Source organism: Temnothorax americanus, unplaced genomic scaffold, assembly GCF_048541705.1.
Source record: "Temnothorax americanus isolate GAGA-0224 unplaced genomic scaffold, ASM4854170v1 Scaffold35, whole genome shotgun sequence".
Lineage (NCBI taxonomy): Eukaryota > Metazoa > Arthropoda > Insecta > Hymenoptera > Formicidae > Temnothorax > Temnothorax americanus.
The window spans coordinates 1,952,524-1,971,554 of record NW_027509496.1 but is presented as its reverse complement, the minus strand read 5'-3'; the positions used below and the strand labels follow the sequence as shown (position 1 = coordinate 1,971,554).

General features: G+C 39.8%; 1 protein-coding gene across 1 annotated transcript in view; it reads left to right on the top strand.

Moving 5' to 3' along the window:
* The window catches only part of LOC143901636 (uncharacterized), a 226,935-nt gene that overhangs the window by 81,136 nt on the left and 126,768 nt on the right, over positions 1 to 19,031 (top strand). The window contains exon 4 of the mRNA XM_077414064.1: positions 6,303 to 6,460. Within this exon, the coding sequence (XP_077270190.1) occupies positions 6,303 to 6,460 (158 nt within the window). The remainder of the gene's footprint in view (positions 1 to 6,302; positions 6,461 to 19,031) is intronic.

Here is a 19,031-nt window from a genome sequence, read left to right as displayed (position 1 = left end):
CTTTCCTCTTTACCCACTTCAGATACTCTTCTTTCGTCATAAAAACCTTTTTTCTGAACTTCCCACTTTAAGCCTCTTCCTTCTTTCTTTTCTTAATTTCTTTCCAGCATCTCGCCTATATAAATTCCCTTTCCCTTTCTCAATACTTTCCTCATACTTAATTGCTTTTCTTCCTATTCTTGTCCTAACTTTTTCCCTTTTTCCTTCCTTCCTTATCATATATCCCGTATTCTTCCAGGGCTGCGTTCGGAAACGTTACCCTGATGGTAGACCTGGGTGAGTAGTGGTAGGGGCAAGGTACACTCCAGGTGTAAATAGTTTGCAAACGGTAAATAAGTACTAAGACATGGCAGACGAAAGAAAATTTCGAGAAAATATTGTATCCTGCGCCGTGACTGCTGGACAAGAAATAATCAAGATAGCTTTAAATAGTTTATATCCAGATAAGATAATAATGATGAGCCGCTGAGTGCTTCTACAGCTTTTACTTTTTTTTAAGTAAAATTAGTGATGGAATCACCAAATAACGATGAAATAATATTTGTATTGTATTTGTAGACCTTATTTATTTTTTTTTCAGGGTTTGAAAGGCGTTTTTTCTCGAGAAACGGTCACAAACCCCTTACAAATATCTTACAACCATCATACAACACATGCGGCGTTTTTTAAGGACGTACCCAACCCTTTATAAATTACAATCTTTTTATACCCGACCTGGCCGCGTGCGACCTTTTACCTGGTACCCCCCAACCTTTCGGAACTTGCCTCTCTTTTTCCTTATCGCTCTCTTTCGCCCCTTCTTCTGGCCGCTTCTTCCACCCTCTTTTATCAGCTCAACTCCTCAGCTCTCCGCCTCCTCACCGCTCTCGACTCTGCAACACAAGGATAACCTCCCTTTCCCCTTCGCTTCCTTCTCTTTTCCCCCCTTCCTCGACACCCGACCATCCCTACCCTTACTTCTCCTCCCATTTTCTTTTATCCACGTTCCACACAATCTCCTTTCCTTCCACCCAAATTTTCCTGTTTTCTACCCTAGTTTTCCTACTTTTTTCTCTCTCCTTCCTTGCTTTCTCAAGTAACTTCCACCTCGTTTTTCTCTTCTCCATAGTCAAGTCCTCGTCTACGCCTATCCCCCACCTCTTCCTAAATTCCCCATACCTTCCTAACAGATCCGCTCTCTCTTTCTTATCCTCCATTTCTACTATCATCACCTCCCTCCCTTCCTCCCCTCTCCTTTTCCACACCCTTCTAATCTTCGGCACTTTACCCAATACTTTCTCTGCCACCCTTTTCATCAAGCCCTTCCTTTCTTCTGCGTCCCTCCCATCCAACCCTCTCCAAATCACATTCCTCTTCCTTCTTTCTCTTTGCTTCTCCTCATCTTCCAACCTCTTTACTCTCTCTTTCAGCCTCTTTGTCTTCTCACTCTCTTCGCTCTCTTCTTTTTGCCTCCTTCTGCGACCCTCCCCCTTTTCTCTTACATTCTACCCTCTCCGACTCCTTCATCTCCCTCCATCTCTATCCCTCCCAGGTCAGCCCCCTCTCTCGCCCCCACCGCTCTTACTCTTCTTCTTGCCTCCTCCTCCACCCATCTTCCGATCATCTCCCCTTTGTCCCATATTATTCTCCTCTCTTCTTCCCCGCCTTTTTTAATCCTCTTCGCCACCTTCGTTTCTTCTGCTGCAGCTTCCTCCGCCTTTTCACCTCTCCATCCTGCGACCTCTCCTCTCATCTCCTCTTTCCAGCACTCCGCCTTACTACTCTTTCCCTCTTCCGTCTTGCTTCCCGGCTCGCTCCTTTCACCCGTACTCTCCAACCCTCTCTCCTTGGTACTCTCCGCTCTTTCTGTCCTCCTTCCCTTTTCTCTAGCACCCTTCTAATTTTCCCTAACTCCTCTGCAATCGTGCTCAGCATCCTCCTCAGACCCTCCGACTCCTCCATCTCCCCGGTCTTCCCTCTGCCGCCTTCTCTTCACCCTCTTGCCTTTTTCTCTTGTCAGTTGCGCCCCTCTCTCCTTTCTCCTCTCCTACTTCACCTCTTCAGTCTTTTGCCTCGTCCCTCCACTCTTTTCTTTTCCTTTCGTCCATTCTTCCGTCTCCCTTCACGTATCTCTTCCTCCTCTCTCCTCCTTCACCCTCAGCTCCTTTTCCTACACGTAACTTTTATTCAACTTCTACCTTCTTACCCTTCCTCTCTCCTTCTTTCTGCTTCCTCTAACCCCCCCTGTGTGTGTGTGTGTGTGTGTGCGCGCCTCCCGTCTCGCTCCTCCTACTCCCTCACTTACTTGTTCACCCTTCACATTTGCCCTCTCCTTCTCCTCTTTTCTCCTGCTTTTGTTTATTCTTTTTACTGCTTCCCTGCTTTCTTTCTTTTCCTCGTTGCCGTCTCTCACATCTCTCCTCGCTCTGCTGTCACCACTGCCGTGCGCTCGCTATGCTCCGTCGACACCTCTTCCTTTGATCAATCGATCACCGACTCTCGACTCTCGATCGTTGTCATGCTGACGCGCGATGCGCACCCCCCTTAATTTCCAGCTCGGTTCTCGCGCCATCTCCTCCATCGTCGGTATCTCTTCTCTCTTCCTTACCGACCCGTTCTGCCGACCTCGTCTACTCCTGCGCGCCACGTCCCGCCGTCGACGTCCCGCAGTGGTGCCAACGTGCCCTTTCGGAGCAATCGACCCCCCGCGCCGGTTCGTACCGCTACCTCCACCGCGCCTCGCCGACAGACCAACCAGCGGTCCTCCGTCTCCACTTCCGCCTGCCGCACCCTGCTCTAAGCCGCCGCTTCCCCTCCACATCCTCTCACCTCGCGCGTCGGTTTCGGCCATTCGCTCTCGGAAAGTCGAGCCAGTAACACGTTTCTAAGTTAGAGCTTGTTAACCATTTATAACTTTGATTCGAGTGTTTTTGTCTGAGTTATAAAATTGTAAGCAGTCGTTTAAACTTCTTTTGCGAGCGCTATCGAATCAACACATCCAGGCTGCTGGCAACTAACTGCATCTTCCGAGTCACAACAAGAGATCATCAAGGATCTCTTCCCCAAACGACGACGTGTCGTTACCACCTGTTCGGCAATCAACAGAGAGAGAGAGAGAGAGAGAGAGAGAGAGAGAGAGAGAGATTAATTGAGCTTTATTAGCCTTCTCGGCTATTTACATAACTCGGTTTTTCCTAAAATTAAGTCCTTTACATGAGGTTTTAACCTACGTTTTTCTTTAAATTAAATCCTCTACATGAGGTACAATTAAATTCTTTATATTTATCTCTTTTTTTTTATTCATATTAAATCCTACTTTAAGCCATGCATGGTCCGTTATTTTCACTTGTTTCTTTTGCAAACTCACATTTCCTTTATATTTATTTCTCTTTTTATTCATATTTTAAATTCCACCTTTAGTCACGCATAGTTCGTTATTATAAGTTACTCATTCACTTGTTCCTTTATTTCCTTATTCGAAAAAATTAATTCTATCATCGCTTGACTATACCTATACCTATATTAAAGTCTCCTATCACTATACAAAATCGCCATTTGACGCACTCGGCGAATGATACTCTACTGTTGTCACACCTTTACACCACTATACCCCGGTACAAAACTGATATAATTTTTCCGCTAGCTTTACTCTATCTATTGTATCAAACGCTTTGACCTCACTATCATTACTTTCTATAGTCAATCTAGTCTCGGATAACTCTCGAATCGCAGGATTCACCCTCTTCATAACCTGATGTCGAATTTCATCCTTATGAGCCAGACAGCCTTGTGCCTTCGTATACCAGAGTAAGTCAGTTTTTTCCTGTAATTGCTATATTGTATCTTCCCAGCCGGCTTTTTTTTCTCTCCTCCTCCAATACTTTCTTAAATGTCGGACATTCCGAATCCAGCGCCTCGTGTTCAACATTTATCTTCAAGTTGTATGTCTGATTCTTAAAGGTACAGTTTATACACCTCTTCTTTGCCGTTGTACATTCGTTCGCCTTATGATTTCCTGCACATTTATAGCATGTTTCCTGCCTCGTGCAATTCTTGGCAATATGATAATATCCCCAGCATTTAAAACATCTTCTAACACTAATGTAATTAAAGATTGGACACTTTCGCCATCCTAAATTTATTTATTTATTTATTTAGAGAGAGAGAGAGAGAGAGAGAGAGAGAGAGAGAGAGAGAGAGAGATGTGATGCCGACGTGACATCAGCAATCATTGAGAGATCTTCTTTCTGTTTGTTTCATGATCAGTCCAGAGATCGTATCTCTGTCTATTCCGTGAACAGTCCAGCCTTCGTAAAAGTATTTAGTAGTGTTTCAATAAAACCAGAAAAGTTAGTTTGAGACGTAACAATCTCTCCTGGTTTCAAAAACATCGCTCGATCAACGAACTACGATTCATGTGCATGACATTGATTTGCAAAAACTTTGCGAGAACATTTGGTTCTTTTTGTCATAGTTTACATTATTGTAATAAACCTTTGTCATTACTCAATATAATGACAATTGCATTGTACTCAATTACATTCACATTTTATTTCTTTTCGACGTCTCGAGACAAATAACAGTCATGTTTTTCTGTCATGTTCGTTCTTGATAATTGTGAGATTAATTAGTGTGATTAATTATAACACATAAAGATGCGTCTGCGTGAATCATGTAATTCATGTGCATGTTGTGATATGTTCTGATGTGATAATTTAATGACTTTAATGTTCGAATACGTTCTGTTGTGATAATTTAATGATTTTAACGTTCTGATAAGTTCTGATGTTATAATTTAATAACGTTAACGTTAAGAGTAATGCACTCTACCTAAGTATTAATTTGACATAATGATTACCTTTGATTTATTTAATAAGAATACATTTATACATAGTTTACATGGTCTTTCGAGTTCAATTAATTTTCAATTTAATATCTTTAACGACGTTTTTAATAGCTTAGAATTATTCAATAATATTCAGCTTGTTTGATTTACGCTCTTGTAGCTGAATAGAGTTAACAATTCAGAATTAAATAATATCAATTCTACCTTTCAAATGTGATTCGTATTAACAATAAGTTGAACGCTTACTTATCTGATTATATTTGTGTGATTATATTGACAATAAGTTGAATATGTATTTATCTAATGATAAGTATTAAGATTTTGTGCTGCATTCCATGCGCACCTGTTTATGAAACAACCGTTCCAATAATTATATGATTAACATGTATGATTTTCTCTCAGTGAGTATCGCTCTCTCCTTCCCCTTGATACATATCTACATAGCTCGTACAGCCACCTTTCCAAGCCCTTATTTGTCTCTTCTTTTACTGCGAGCCAACCGCTTCCCCGCAATAAAATAATATATTTTTTCATTTAAAATTGTTGGTTATTACTTTACAAAAGGAGTGTAAAATATATCAATCGCTTAAGCAACTGTTAAGATATACCTACATAAGATGAATTATTAATTATTATAAATAATAGAAAAACATAATCGTAATTAGTGTCAAGATATTATTAAACATAAATAAAATCTGATAATAAATTAGCGATAAAGAATAGAATTAACCTTACTTAAATCCTAATCAGAGTCATTATAGGTTAACAGTTCAACCAATTCAGCAAATCGCAATTAGATAATGGAGCTACGAATTCGAGTATTTAGACCCGCAGTTCGCGATATTCGCCAGCCTCGTTTAAAAGAGAAAAGAAACGTAATACCCGGTGTATTGTATACGAAGTACTGGACACAGAGATGTATGTATTGGAACTGACTGGAAATAGTGAAAATGTTCGGAGTGGATTTCGATCGAAATTCAATTTTTTCCTATACATATTTTTTTTTAAGGGGAAATGGAATAATTTTAATCGGAATGCATTCCGAACAATTCCATAGAAGAAGAAACTCCATTACTACATTTTAAAAAATTCCACCAAAAATGCAATAAGTTACCCAGATTTACCCTAAAATTTCAGGATGAAAAGTTTTGCTCCCGAGGTGCACCCGGGTGAAGTTTTCGAACGACTTCATCTCTGTCACACTGGTACAACCCGAACATTTCCGAACAGTGTGAGCCTCAGCGGGTGCACCTGGGTGAAGTTTCTGAACGCAGACCAGCTCTAGTACCCACCTAATATACCTATCCTGTACCCTCTCAATCTACTGTGTGTATTAAATACTATAGTCTTTTCTCAGAATCATAATTAAATAATGTAATTGTACTATTAAAACTGTGATCATAATTGCTATTATCATATATTAATGATTCAATTAACATTATCAATAATTAATCAATAATTATCAATAATTTTTTAGGTTTGCAAAAACGATTACCTTATTATTGATTTAAAAAATGAAGCCGAAGGTCTTGAAGCGAGTATACATTGGCATGGCATTTTTCAAAATGGATATCAGTATTATGATGGCGTACCATACTTGACGCAATGTCCAATTTTATCAGCTAATATATTCAGGTATTATATAATAATTAAGTAATTTAATATTAAGTTTCTTATCTTAACCCTCAATTAGCACACTTCGTTTGGGCCACCTCAAATGCCACACTAATGCGATTTGAGATTTTGACAACTTTTAATTGTCGTATCTCAGTCATTTTTAATAAAAATTTATGTAAAATTTCCCTGGCAATCGAGTAGTGCACTTTATTTTAGGAAGAAGAAATTATTTTTATATGAAAAATTGAAATAAAAGTGCTTAACGAAAAAAAGTGGTGCGAATTAACACATGTGTGCTAATTGAGGGTTAACATTATTTTAATCTTTCTATATATAAAATGATTAGAAGAATCGATTTATGTAAGAAAAAGTTATGATGTTATTACAGTAGTATAAGTAATCTTCACATCCTGAAAAAAACTACCTAAAATATATCAAGAGACACGGTAGTGTCTCGCGCCAAGTATACGCGAAGCGAGACCGCACCGTGGATCATTTACGCAACGCGATGAGTTGCGAGTACCCGAGATTTTGAGATCTCGATAACCAGTGAACGGATCAAGTTCTTAAAAATGTCTTTATTTTTCTGTTTTATTTACGTGCCCTACGAACGGAGATATTGCGATGCAAAGTTCAAATGTGGAAATTTTTATTTAAGAAACGTCCACGTCGTCGCATGACAAAAATGGCGGCTAGTGTGTCACTTTCCCATATTTGACACGAGAGGGCAGTGATGCTCGTGCAGACCGTGCACTGCAGTGTACTGTCGCAGTGCGTGACAGCATATGTATGTACGTGTGCGTTCTGCGCTCAGTGCAGATAGTGCGTTCAGGCGGCAGTTCAGCGCGCTGTCATAATTAGGTTTACGCGAGCATTACTTCTGTAGTAACTTATGATAATTTTTTCGCGTAAACGAGGTTTTGTGGTATAACTTACGTTAATCCATTTTGTGTAAACGAGTGAATTACTGTAAGTTACTATAGAAAAAACGCTCGCGTAAACGTAAGTCAGTTATAACCTAGAAATAGTAACTGTCGTGACCATCGCCGCGTGACAAATAGTGATAGTGAAATATATATTGACAGCAGGGAGCTTATGCCGAGGAGATCTTTAAGAAGGAAGGTGTATCCAAAATCACACACGTACGTATATGCTGTCTTGTAAAAGTTGTAAAAGTTAAAGAAAACGAGAAAGTGATATGTATCTATATGCATGTGTGACTGGCACTATTTTTCTGAAAAATCTATCGTATTTATATGCACGTGTGACAGGCACTATCGCGTAATAAAGATTTCTCCGAAGTATGTTTATTTTTTAGTAATACATTTTGTGTAGTAAAAAAGATTCTGAGAAGGAAAATCACTCATGTTCCGTTTGTTTCTAATTAATACTTAAAATGTCACAATGTCAATAAGTAAGGAAATGATCTTTAAAACAACAATTTATGGATATACGTATATTTTGCTTCTTACTTTAATTAGATATTATATAATGTTATTTAAACTTTAATATAGTATTTGATGGATATATATTATATTCAGTAGAATAAATTAATAATAATCCTTGCTTGCAATTTAAGATGTAATTGGCAATGTAAATACATGGCCCATTCGAAAAATGTTTTAGGATAAAATTATAAAAAATCATAATTTAAGCAGAAAACAGTTTGTGCTTTTGGTTAAAGAATACTCTGTATTTATGTTTTCTACTATTCTTTGCTTTAACAAAAATTGATAATTTTAAAATATATAATTGAATAAAGTTGTAAATAACATATGATCTAATCTCTCTCTCAAGTTCTATTACTCGTGTTCGAGCGTGGTGACTTCTCTTCATATACATGTGTTGCGCACGTGGATTATACACATTGTATATGGAACCTACAGTTTAACGCCGATTTCGAACGGCAACAATTTTTTAGAGAAGTTTTCGTGGCAAGACGTACTCTCGGTGGTTTGCCATTGCCTTCCGAGAGGAGAACGAGCGAATAAAATTTTCTAGCTCTACCGGGAATCGAACCCGGGACCTTTGGCTCAATAGACCAGTGCGCTGTCTACTAGGCCACGCTCGTCCCTATATGATCTAATAGTAAGAAGTAAAATATAAATCCATAAATTATTATTTCTTCACTTACCGATATCGAGATATTTTAAGTATTAATTATAAACAAATAACGAAACAACGGGTAGTAAAAAATAACTACCCAAAATACATAAAATAAATACACAAATATTTTAAATGAAATCGAAGAGAGTGCCGTAATACTACATACATATTTACCTAAAATTTTATTGAATTAACAAATTAGTAATTAATCACAAAAAATTACTAATTAAGTAAAAATTAATAATAGTTAGGTAAAAATAAATTACGCATTACTAAAAAAAAGGTAATTTGTCAGAGAAAAATTTCTAGTTACGTAAAAGTTAGTATTTAGGCGAAAATAAATCAATTTTTTTGTAGTAAAAATAAATTTTTTATTATTAAAATAACTAATAATTTGTAAAAAATAAATTTCTACTTATTTGACAATTAAAAATTAGTAGAAAATAATTACTAATTTTTTGAAAAGAAATAATTAGTGTCAGGTAAATTACTTATTTTATAAATTATAAATTGGTTTAATATAAATAATTTAATTATTGCAAAAACAATTAAAATAGGCCAAATTTCGAGCAATAATAGGTGTTGAAATTTATATATTCAAATTACAATAATACAAAAACAAATTGGTTTACGTTCAGGCCATACTTGGCCTTCTTTAAAACCGCAATTTTATAATTAACGTCGAATTAACAAATAAAGGACTTGGGCACGATCCGGCGCTACGATTTATTGTCGAATGTTAGTCAAATTTAAAGCTAAATCGGTCGTCCATTACGTTGCAATGCTTATGTGCGTCCATGAGGTTGGTGCGAACGAAAGCCTTTGTCGCCAGACCCTCTTAGTGGCAACTGAATCCAATTTTGAAATTCCGTAGGAACACGTGAATTTAATAATTGAGTTTGACTCGTAAAAGTGGACATAAGCGGTCGGTACTACAGGAACGCAAGAGAATTCTTTACATCGTCAATTAGGAGCGAGTGTTCGTAGCTAAAGATCGCAGACGACTGAGAAAACATTCGCATCGCAAGGGCAGAGCAACCAGTAATCATTGTTATTAATATATTTATGACAACAAACTCAACACATCAAAATAAGCCTCGTTTAATAATTCTGTTTCTTTGTTTGAATTTATGCCATTAGGCTGTTCTTTGATGTGTATCATTTCTGCAGTCAATCTTTTTTTATAATTATGCTCCACTTCTAAGACCTGCACATTGTCCCAGTCGAAAGAATGATTAAATTTGGTAATGTTCTCTGAAACTACCGAATGCTTGGACGCATCTAATCTAATATTAGCCTGATGTTCTTTTATTCTCACTCCAGCGATTCTATACTTCCCAAAGCTTATGGTCTTCCAAAAATTTATAAAAAGAATGTTCTTTTTAGAATAATAGTTTCATCTGTTAACACGGCCTTATATAATCTTGCATCGTATTTACAGAAAATTCTAGCCGACAGTATACCAAAACCTGAGAGCCACGTAAACAATAGTTTTGAATTGTGCACTGGCCTATCGAAGATAAGATTGCAGAGGTCTGAGATTCTCGTTTCTTTGGACGTCGTCTTTGTTCACTAACGTTCCTTCTGAGTTGGTTGTGGAGGGCATAAAAAAGAGGTGGAAGTATATAAAAACCAAGACAAATTTAACTCGTGCGGAGTTTATCACTGCTGTAAAAGTTGTTTTGGCTTCCACCTTTTTCACATTTAACAATGTCATCTACAAGCAGACGTTTGGTTCTCCAATGGGCTCCCCTTTGTCTCCGACAGTGGCTGACATTGTCATGGAGGATTTTGAAGAAAGGGCTCTGTGCGCATTGGATATCCAACCGTCGTTTTATAGACGCTATGTGGATAACATTCTTATGAAGATTCCTCAAAATAGCGTTCTGGATGTTTTGGATCACTTTAATAATTGTCACGACAGACTTAAATTCACAATGGAGTACAAAGTTAACGGCCGACTTAGCTTTCTGGATTTGTTATTAATCGTTAAAAATGACACAATTATAATAGATTGGTTTCATAAAGAAACTTTTTCTGGGAGGCTATTGTCCTTCTATTCGAATCATCTTATTCAACACAAAATATGAACTATTTATAGTATGGTTGACAAAGCAATTATATTGTCTCATCCTAATTTTTACAACAAAAACTTAATATTTGTCATTAATGTATTGCTTGGAAATGGGTATCCCATTGATTTATTATTCTCGCATATCAATAAAAGACTGAGAAAACTTTAATCTATAAAGAACAATAATATAGATGATGATTCTGAACGTTTGCAAAAAATGAAAAGTTTTATTGTTATGCCTTATTTAAAAGATACTTCTGAAATTATTACCTCAGCGTCATCAAATCAGAAAATTCCGTGGGATACCGTATTCTAAACAAATTAAACAGCATCATAAAAGTCCAGAAAGATAAGAGTGCTCAATCGTCTAAGAATAATGTTATTTATAAAATCTGTTGCGATGCCTCTTACGTCGGTCAAACCAAGAGGCAACTACGTACTAGAATAAAAGAACATCAGGCTAATATTAGATTAGATGCGTCCAAGCATTTGGTAGTTTCAGAGCACATTACCAAATTTAATCATTCTTTCGACTGGGCTAATGTGCAGGTCTTAGAAGTAGAGCATAATTATAAAAAAAGATTGACTGCAGAAATGATACACATCAAAGAACAGCCTAATGGCATAAATTCAAACAAAGACACAGAATTATTAAACGAGGCTTATTTTGATGTGTTGAGTTTGTTGTCATAAATATATTAATAACAATGATTACTGGTTGCTCTGCCCTTGCGATGCGAATGTTTTCTCAGTCGTCTGCGATCTTTAGCTACGAACACTCGCTCCTAATTGACGATGTAAAAAATTATCTTGCGTTCCTGTAGTACCGACCGCTTATGTAAGTCCACTTTTACGAGTCAAACTCAATTATTAAATTCACGTGTTCCTACGGAATTTCAAAATTTGATTTAGTTGCCACTAAGAGGGTCTGGCGACAAAGGCTTTCGTTTGCACCAACCTCATGGACGCACATAAGCATTGCAACGTAATGGACGACCGATTTAGCTTTAAATTTGACTAACATTTGACAATAAATCGTAGCGCCGGATCGTGCCCAAGTCCTTTATTTGTTAATTCGACGTTAATTATAAAATTGCGGTTTTAAAGAAAACCAAGTATGGCCTAAACGTAAACCAATTCGTTTTTGTATTATTGTAATTTAAATATATAAATTTCAACACCTATTATTGCTCGAAATTTGGCCTTTTTTAATTGTTTTAGCTGTTTGCTTCATCGAGCGTAATTTTTTCGTTATTTGTTAATTATTGCTGTCGAACAATTTAAAAAAAAATTATGTTAATGTTATATATATATATACAATATTTTATTTCTTACATATACATATATATGTGTATTTATATCCATTTAATATAGAGAAAATAGCAAGAATAATATTAAATATAATAAATACGTATTTAATAAATACCTATATATACAGGGTGTCAAAGATAAAAGTAACCACCCGAATAGAGGGGGTAGATTGGGTCAAACTGAAAAGAAAAGTCTCGTACCATTTTGCAAAATTCGCAATAGTTAACGAGTTATTAAATAAAACGTCTGAGCGAATGCGCGCACAAGGAGCGATAGAGGCGGGCCTCGGCGGCTGGCTGGGCTGGCACGGTGCCCGACGCGCGGCGAGCGTAGGGGGTCGAGAGACGAGCGGCGAGCGGGGCGCGGCGCGGCGCGGCGAACGTCGAGCGACTCAGAGCGACTCGATGTTATACACTGCGACGAAAAAGTATTAGAGCCAGCCCATACTAAACTTACGATAATTCCTTCGCGTAAACGAGATTTTCCTTCGCGTAAACGGGATTTTGTAGTAACTTACAATAATTTACTCCGCGTAAACGTAGTAACAGTAGGTAGCACACGTATTGGCTATTGCATAGGCATTGCCGTAACGTCTTACGCCTTAGATAATATTAATTAGTTTAGCTTGAATTATGTGTAATAAAAACATTTAATTTTAGTAAATTTAATTATTTTGCATGTCAAAGTTTACGAGGTTTACCACAAGCCTTACTTTAACTTTTGTTTATGTTATAATAACTTTAATGGTGCGTGTCCACCTGCGAGTAAAACTCTCGAGATGAGTAGCTCTCGAGATTGATTCTCGCAAATAGACATATTCCTAAAGAGTACCTAACGGAGAATGAATCGCAGCTCTCGGCGAGCGAACTTTTCAAGACCTACTCGCAAATCGACACGACGTTATTTTACTCTCGGAGATCAGCTCGCCAAGCTCGAACGCTGTTCGTATTTTGAGAGCTACATGATGACACAAAGGAACTTATTGAATAATGCGGAAATCATGAACCATTGTAGAATACTACTGTGACAGAAATAAAAGTTTTTTTTAATTTTTATGTTTTGCGAATAAAGTGCGAAAAATTCATAATTTAAAGAATTAGGTAGGAATATTTTTAATACATTTTTGAATTACTTGGTCAATAATTAGTTACACTTTAGTTTTACATAGTTTGCACGTTTTAGTTACAGTGTTGAAATTAAATACATTTTTACATCGCGAATTAAATACATTAAAAAAAAAAAAAAAAAAATATTTACATATAAAAATCTAATATCAAGGTATTTCGCAAACTAAAAACTAAATAATAATATCGCACTATGTATTCCACTTCACAACTTGTAAGTCTGTAGAAACTTTTAATTGTTGGGAGTCTTCAATCTTAAGCTCTCTAATTTAGAGCACATCCGGCACCTGCGATCAATCCATTGCGCTTGACCCAGAAGGTCTTTTTGTTGTTATTTAACATCCTTTTCCTTTTTAAAATAATGCTAGCCACTATAGCAACCGCAAGTTTTTTCGTTTACGCGACATTATGATGTCACCACTCTCAGACATCAACTAAAAAAATACGTAAGTGGATACGGTTTTGAGAGAACTCTCCGAAAGAATACTCTCCGGATTCCCGCGAGATGCTCGCGAGAATACAATGTCAGAAAAATTATTCTCAAATGGACAGTGTCAGAATAACTCTCGAGAGATATTCTCGAGAGTTTTAAGGCGCGTGTCCACCTGCGAGTAAAACTCTCCAGAGTAGCTCTCGAGAGTTATTCTGACACTGTCCATTTGAGAGTAATTTTTCTGACATTGTACTATTTTAAAAAGAAAAAGGGTGTTAAATAACAACAAAAAGACCTTCTGGGTCAAGCAATGGATTGATCGCAGGTGTCGGATCTGCTCTAAATTAGAGAGCTTAAGATTGAAGATTCCCAACAATTAAAAGTTTCTACAGACTTACAAATTGTGAAATGGAATACATAGTGCGATATTATTATTTAGTTTTCTGTTTGCGAAATACCTTGATGTTAGATTTTTACATGTAAATATTAAATTTTTTTTTTTTATGTACTTAATTCGCGATGTAAAAATGTATTTAATTTTAACGCTGTAACTAAAACGTGCAAAGTATGTAAAATTAAGTGTAACTAATTATTGACCAAGTAATAAGAGAATGTATTAAAAATATTATTATTTAATTCTTTAAATCATGAATTTTTCGCACTTTATTCGCAAAACATAAAAATTAAAAAAACTTTTATTTCTGTCACAGTAGTATTCTACAATGGTTCATGATTTCCGCATTATTCAATAAGTTCCTTTGTGTCATCATGTAGCTCTCAAAATACGAACAGCGTTCGAGCTTGGCGAGCTGATCTCCGAGAGTAAAATAACGTCGTGTCGATTTGCGAGTAGGTCTTGAAAAGTTCGCTCGCCGAGAGCTGCGATTCATTCTCCGTTAGGTACTCTTTAGGAATATGTCTATTTGCGAGAATCAATCTCGAGAGCTACTCATCTCGAGAGTTTTACTCGCAGGTGGACACGCACCATTAAAGTTATTATAACATAAACAAAAGTTAAAGTAAGGCTTGTGGTAAACCTCGTAAACTTTGACATGCAAAATAATTAAATTTACTAAAATTAAATGTTTTTATTACACATAATTCAAGCTAAACTAATTAATATTATCTAAGGCGTAAGACGTTACGGCAATGCCTATGCAATAGCCAATACGTGTGCTACCTACTGTTACTACGTTTACGCGGAGTAAATTATTGTAAGTTACTACAAAATCCCGTTTACGCGAAGGAAAATCTCGTTTACGCGAAAGAATTATCGTAAGTTTAGTATGGGCTGGCTCTAATACTTTTTCGTCGCAGTGTATAACATCGAGTCGCTCTGAGTCGCTCGACGTTCGCCGCGCCGCGCCGCGCCCCGCTCGCCGCTCGTCTCTCGACCCCCACCGCTCGCCGCGCGCCGGGCACCGTGCCAGCCCAGCCAGCCGCCGAGGCCCGCCTCTATCGCTCCTTGTGCGCGCATTCGCTCAGACGTTTTATTTAATAACTCGTTAACTATTGCGAATTTTGCAAAATGGTACGAGACTTTTCTTTTCAGTTTGACCCAATCTACCCCCTCTATTCGGGTGGTTACTTTTATCTTTGACACCCTGTATATATATATATATATATATATATATATATATATATTACGGGCAATTTGATAAATTGGGCATTATGCATAATTCCCAATTTGTTCGGCCAATATGATTAATAGAGAAGAATTAATCAAATTGCCCGGTCATTATGCATATTTCTCAATGCTAAATGGTCATTTTGATAAATCAACTCATTTGAGTTGATCTTCCCGGCAATCTTAAGCCCCTTGCACAATAGGCGATGTGCTACATCGGTTAGATGACGCACTTTAAAAATATTTAACTGTTTAAATCGCGTCACTAACCTACATCTTGTTTCGCGGGGCAGAGCGACACTTTTTTTCTGTCAGATTCGGTCGTTTTGTGCAAAAACGCGTCGATTAAGCCTAAGTTCAACGAAATCGGTGAGAAGACCACTATTCTGCACATTTACCAAATAAATTATTAATTTGTCTGTTATAAATTATGTTTAAACACAAAATATAATATATTTTAGTGCATGAACTCATTGTAAGTAAGAAAGTTGAAATTATAGAGAGACTGCTATTCTTTTTAAAGAGATATTTTAATATGTTAATCACATTTCCCACTTGTCTGTGGGCATTATGCATAATGACCGGTCAGTTTGATTAATTTGAACATTTTTGCTTTTATTATTTAAATGTCCCGAAAGAAGCGGGCATTATGCATAATGACCGGATTAATCAAATTGCCCGTAACACATATATATATATATATATATATATATTGTCACGGCTTTTTGCACTCCCGGGCCGCGCCGGGACGTGGGCCGGATCAAAAGGGGGAAACGGAAAGAAAGGTGATAGTCCTCTCCGACGATTCCCTCGCACCTCGTACAAAGGATCGTCGCTGCGTAATAAATTCCCCCGATTCGGGGCGGCTATCGCGGATCTTACTTAACGTGTGCGGTCTCGCCGACGGACGACCAGAGAGTGTCTCGCTAAATCCGCTCGATTGCGGAATCGATGTGGCACCCCCTTCCGTAGGGGCGCGCCGACCAATCGAGAGCGAGCTTGCAAGCTCGCGCGAAATTTTAACGCAGGATCGTCGTAAGGTGGATCCTTCGGGGGCGCGCAACGGTCCCACGGCGGCGCAGCGACTCCTTCAATTTGTCCCTGGACAGCGAACTGGACTTCGTTCTAGCCGGTGTGCCTCCGGTTTGACCTCGGGGCGGTGATCAGTCACCCCGCGGGCCGGTATTTCGTGGAAGCAGATTGCTGATGCTGGGTTTTTCCCAGGCGCCTGGGGCCCCGCTATCGGCGGCCTTGTCCATCGCTGCCTCATACGCACGCCTGCCGCGTTGCTCTCGCCTCCCGGGATCCGGGATTCCAGTGGTTTCCGCTTTCGCCACCCCTCCTCGGTCCTTGGTCCTTCAGGACCCTTCCTTCATCGGTGTTTCCTCGAAGATTCGCCGTGGTGCGGGTGAGGCGCCACGCGCATTACAATTACACATGAAAATAAAATTGGAATCAAAAGGCGGAAACGATATTAAATTTTTAGCCCTTGGAGATGTCATCGTCGCCTCTCTGGCTCGTCCCTGGGCGCAAATTTCCGCGCTTTGTGACGGCGGCGGGGCGCTGCCACGAAGCGGCTGGCCGCAACGTCACAACACCCCACCTCAAGAGGAAGCATATCGGGTGCGGTTGCCCCGCTCAGCCACTCGCTCCCCCCCTCCGGGATGACCATAAGAGCGCTTCGCGATCGAGATCTCCAGCTCAGGCCTCGGCACAGTAGATGAACACCAAATGAGACGTCACAAACACAAAAAAATTAATAAATTAATAACTAACTTTAACCTACGAAATTTTGTTCTCATCCCCACGCATCGTCGGACCTCGGAAATCGTAACCCGGGAGCGCAGTCATTTACCGAGCCCGCCTTTCCCTTTCGAATCTATCGTCGCGATGCAAGTCGGACTTTCCTACGATTGCCTACGACGGTGAAACGTCTTACGCTTGTTGTCGACCGCCCACCTTGCAGCCGTATGCGTCACTGGGGCTGCCAAGGGACCCAAAAGAGACAAAAGTGAACGAAAACCAAACTAGAGTTAAGATTTTGACACAGCGTTCCGAGAAGGGGGAACTCAACTGGTCTAGTATTCAAGCGTTATTAAAATTATGGCTAGGGGAATGCGAATTCAGGCGCGGAAATTACCTAAATAATCCAATCCGACGCGATCATAAATTTAAGTATAGCGAACCAGATGCCCGGACGGCGGGGAAGCCACCCCTGACGACAAGCCAAACCATCAAGGACGGCCGGAACGCAGCAGCGACGATGGCCGACCAAGGGGGGCGAAGATGGCGGACCGTCCGCAATTTCGTTTAAATAGAGACTCGCGTTAATGAACGGTCCCTGATCGAATCGGAAAGCCCGGGAAGCAAACGTAGCTGGAAAAGATCACATTTCGACCGCGAGAATAGAAAATGGCGGACCGTCCGTAATCTCCGAAAAAACGAGCGAGGCGTGATATCGCGCGGTGACTGACAAAAATACGAGGCATGAGAATAGAACATAGACGATAATCGAGGCGGTCCGATAACGGATATACGAGATAAGAAACCGTCAGCGAGGTTCCACTAGGTGCGTCATCTGCGGGGACAAACTGCCCCGGACGAAAGGGGATGTCCCAAGGACGAGACAGGGCCGATCGCCGTGGAGATCCGACGACCGGGCCACGAGTTAGGGTACCGTCCGGAAGTATGCACCAGGTACGTCATCTCCGAGAACTGAGTAGCCCCGTCGAGAAGGGAGGGCCACATTATGCTCCGTACCGCGCGCCGTCGAACTCCGACGACCGGGAGACAAGTTAGCGTACCGTCCGCGAACTCGCACCAGGTGCGTCATCTCCGGGAACTGAGTTGCCCTGGCGAAAGAAGAGGGCCAAGATAGGCGCCGTACCGCGCGCCGTCGAAGTCCGAAGACCGAGTCGCGAGATAGAGTACCGTCCAGTAGGACGCGACGGGGACAACATCTCCGAAGAAAGACCTCGGAAAGCGGGGTACCAGGTCCCAGTGAAGCGTCAGGATAGGTCGGCGACGTCGGCAGACGTGGTGCTCGTCACCCGGACGTCTTCCCCGAAAAAGTCACCCGGAATCGTAAAAGGCGTGCGAATTAAGCATAGGCGCACAGGTCGGCGTCAACGGCGGACGTATATGCAAAACAGTGGAAAACCACTACCCTGGCGTTAGGACGGCAGGACATCGCGAGCGCAACGCCCATGGAAATTTCCATATAGACCCGCGTAAACATCGGAATGGAAAATTACCAAGACAAACATACGCAGTTGCGAAGCTTCTCGAAGGAGAAAGTCGTAGGGAGCGCCGGAGTGGGGGTTAAATAGCCGATGGTAGGGAGGCCGAGCGAGACGGGCCACTCGAGGCAGTCTCTCGGGGATAGTTCACGGAGCAACACGTAAATTTGCATACACTCTCGTTGTCGCGCTAAGTCCCGCGAGCGTAATCCGAGAGCGCAAATCGTAATCTCGTAACTTTCATAACAACCGGGAACGCCCGCGAAACGCGTTAATTATCGCTTTTACATAAGCGAACGGCGAATTAGTGCCGAAAAATCTTGTGCGTCGTAACAAAAAGGGGCGTGTCAGCCCGAACGTGCGATCGTCCGACAGATTGTGTAACTTCGATATTTGTGAACAACTGTGAATAAAAATCAATCAAATTGAATAAATTATACAATCTTTTGTCAAAAAATTTTTGAAAATTATTTGATTGGACTTACCTTCTGTACCATACCTGATCCATTGGCGTCGATCACTCGAAGTCCCTCGTTGAGCCTGGAAGACGGTGGCAGCGGCGATCCTGGACGGCGACGGCGATGATCCTCACGTGGCAGGAACCTGAAAAAAAGAATAATTAGTCCGATTGAAAATTTGATAGATACTTACCTTCTCGGTATACCAGAGGTCAAA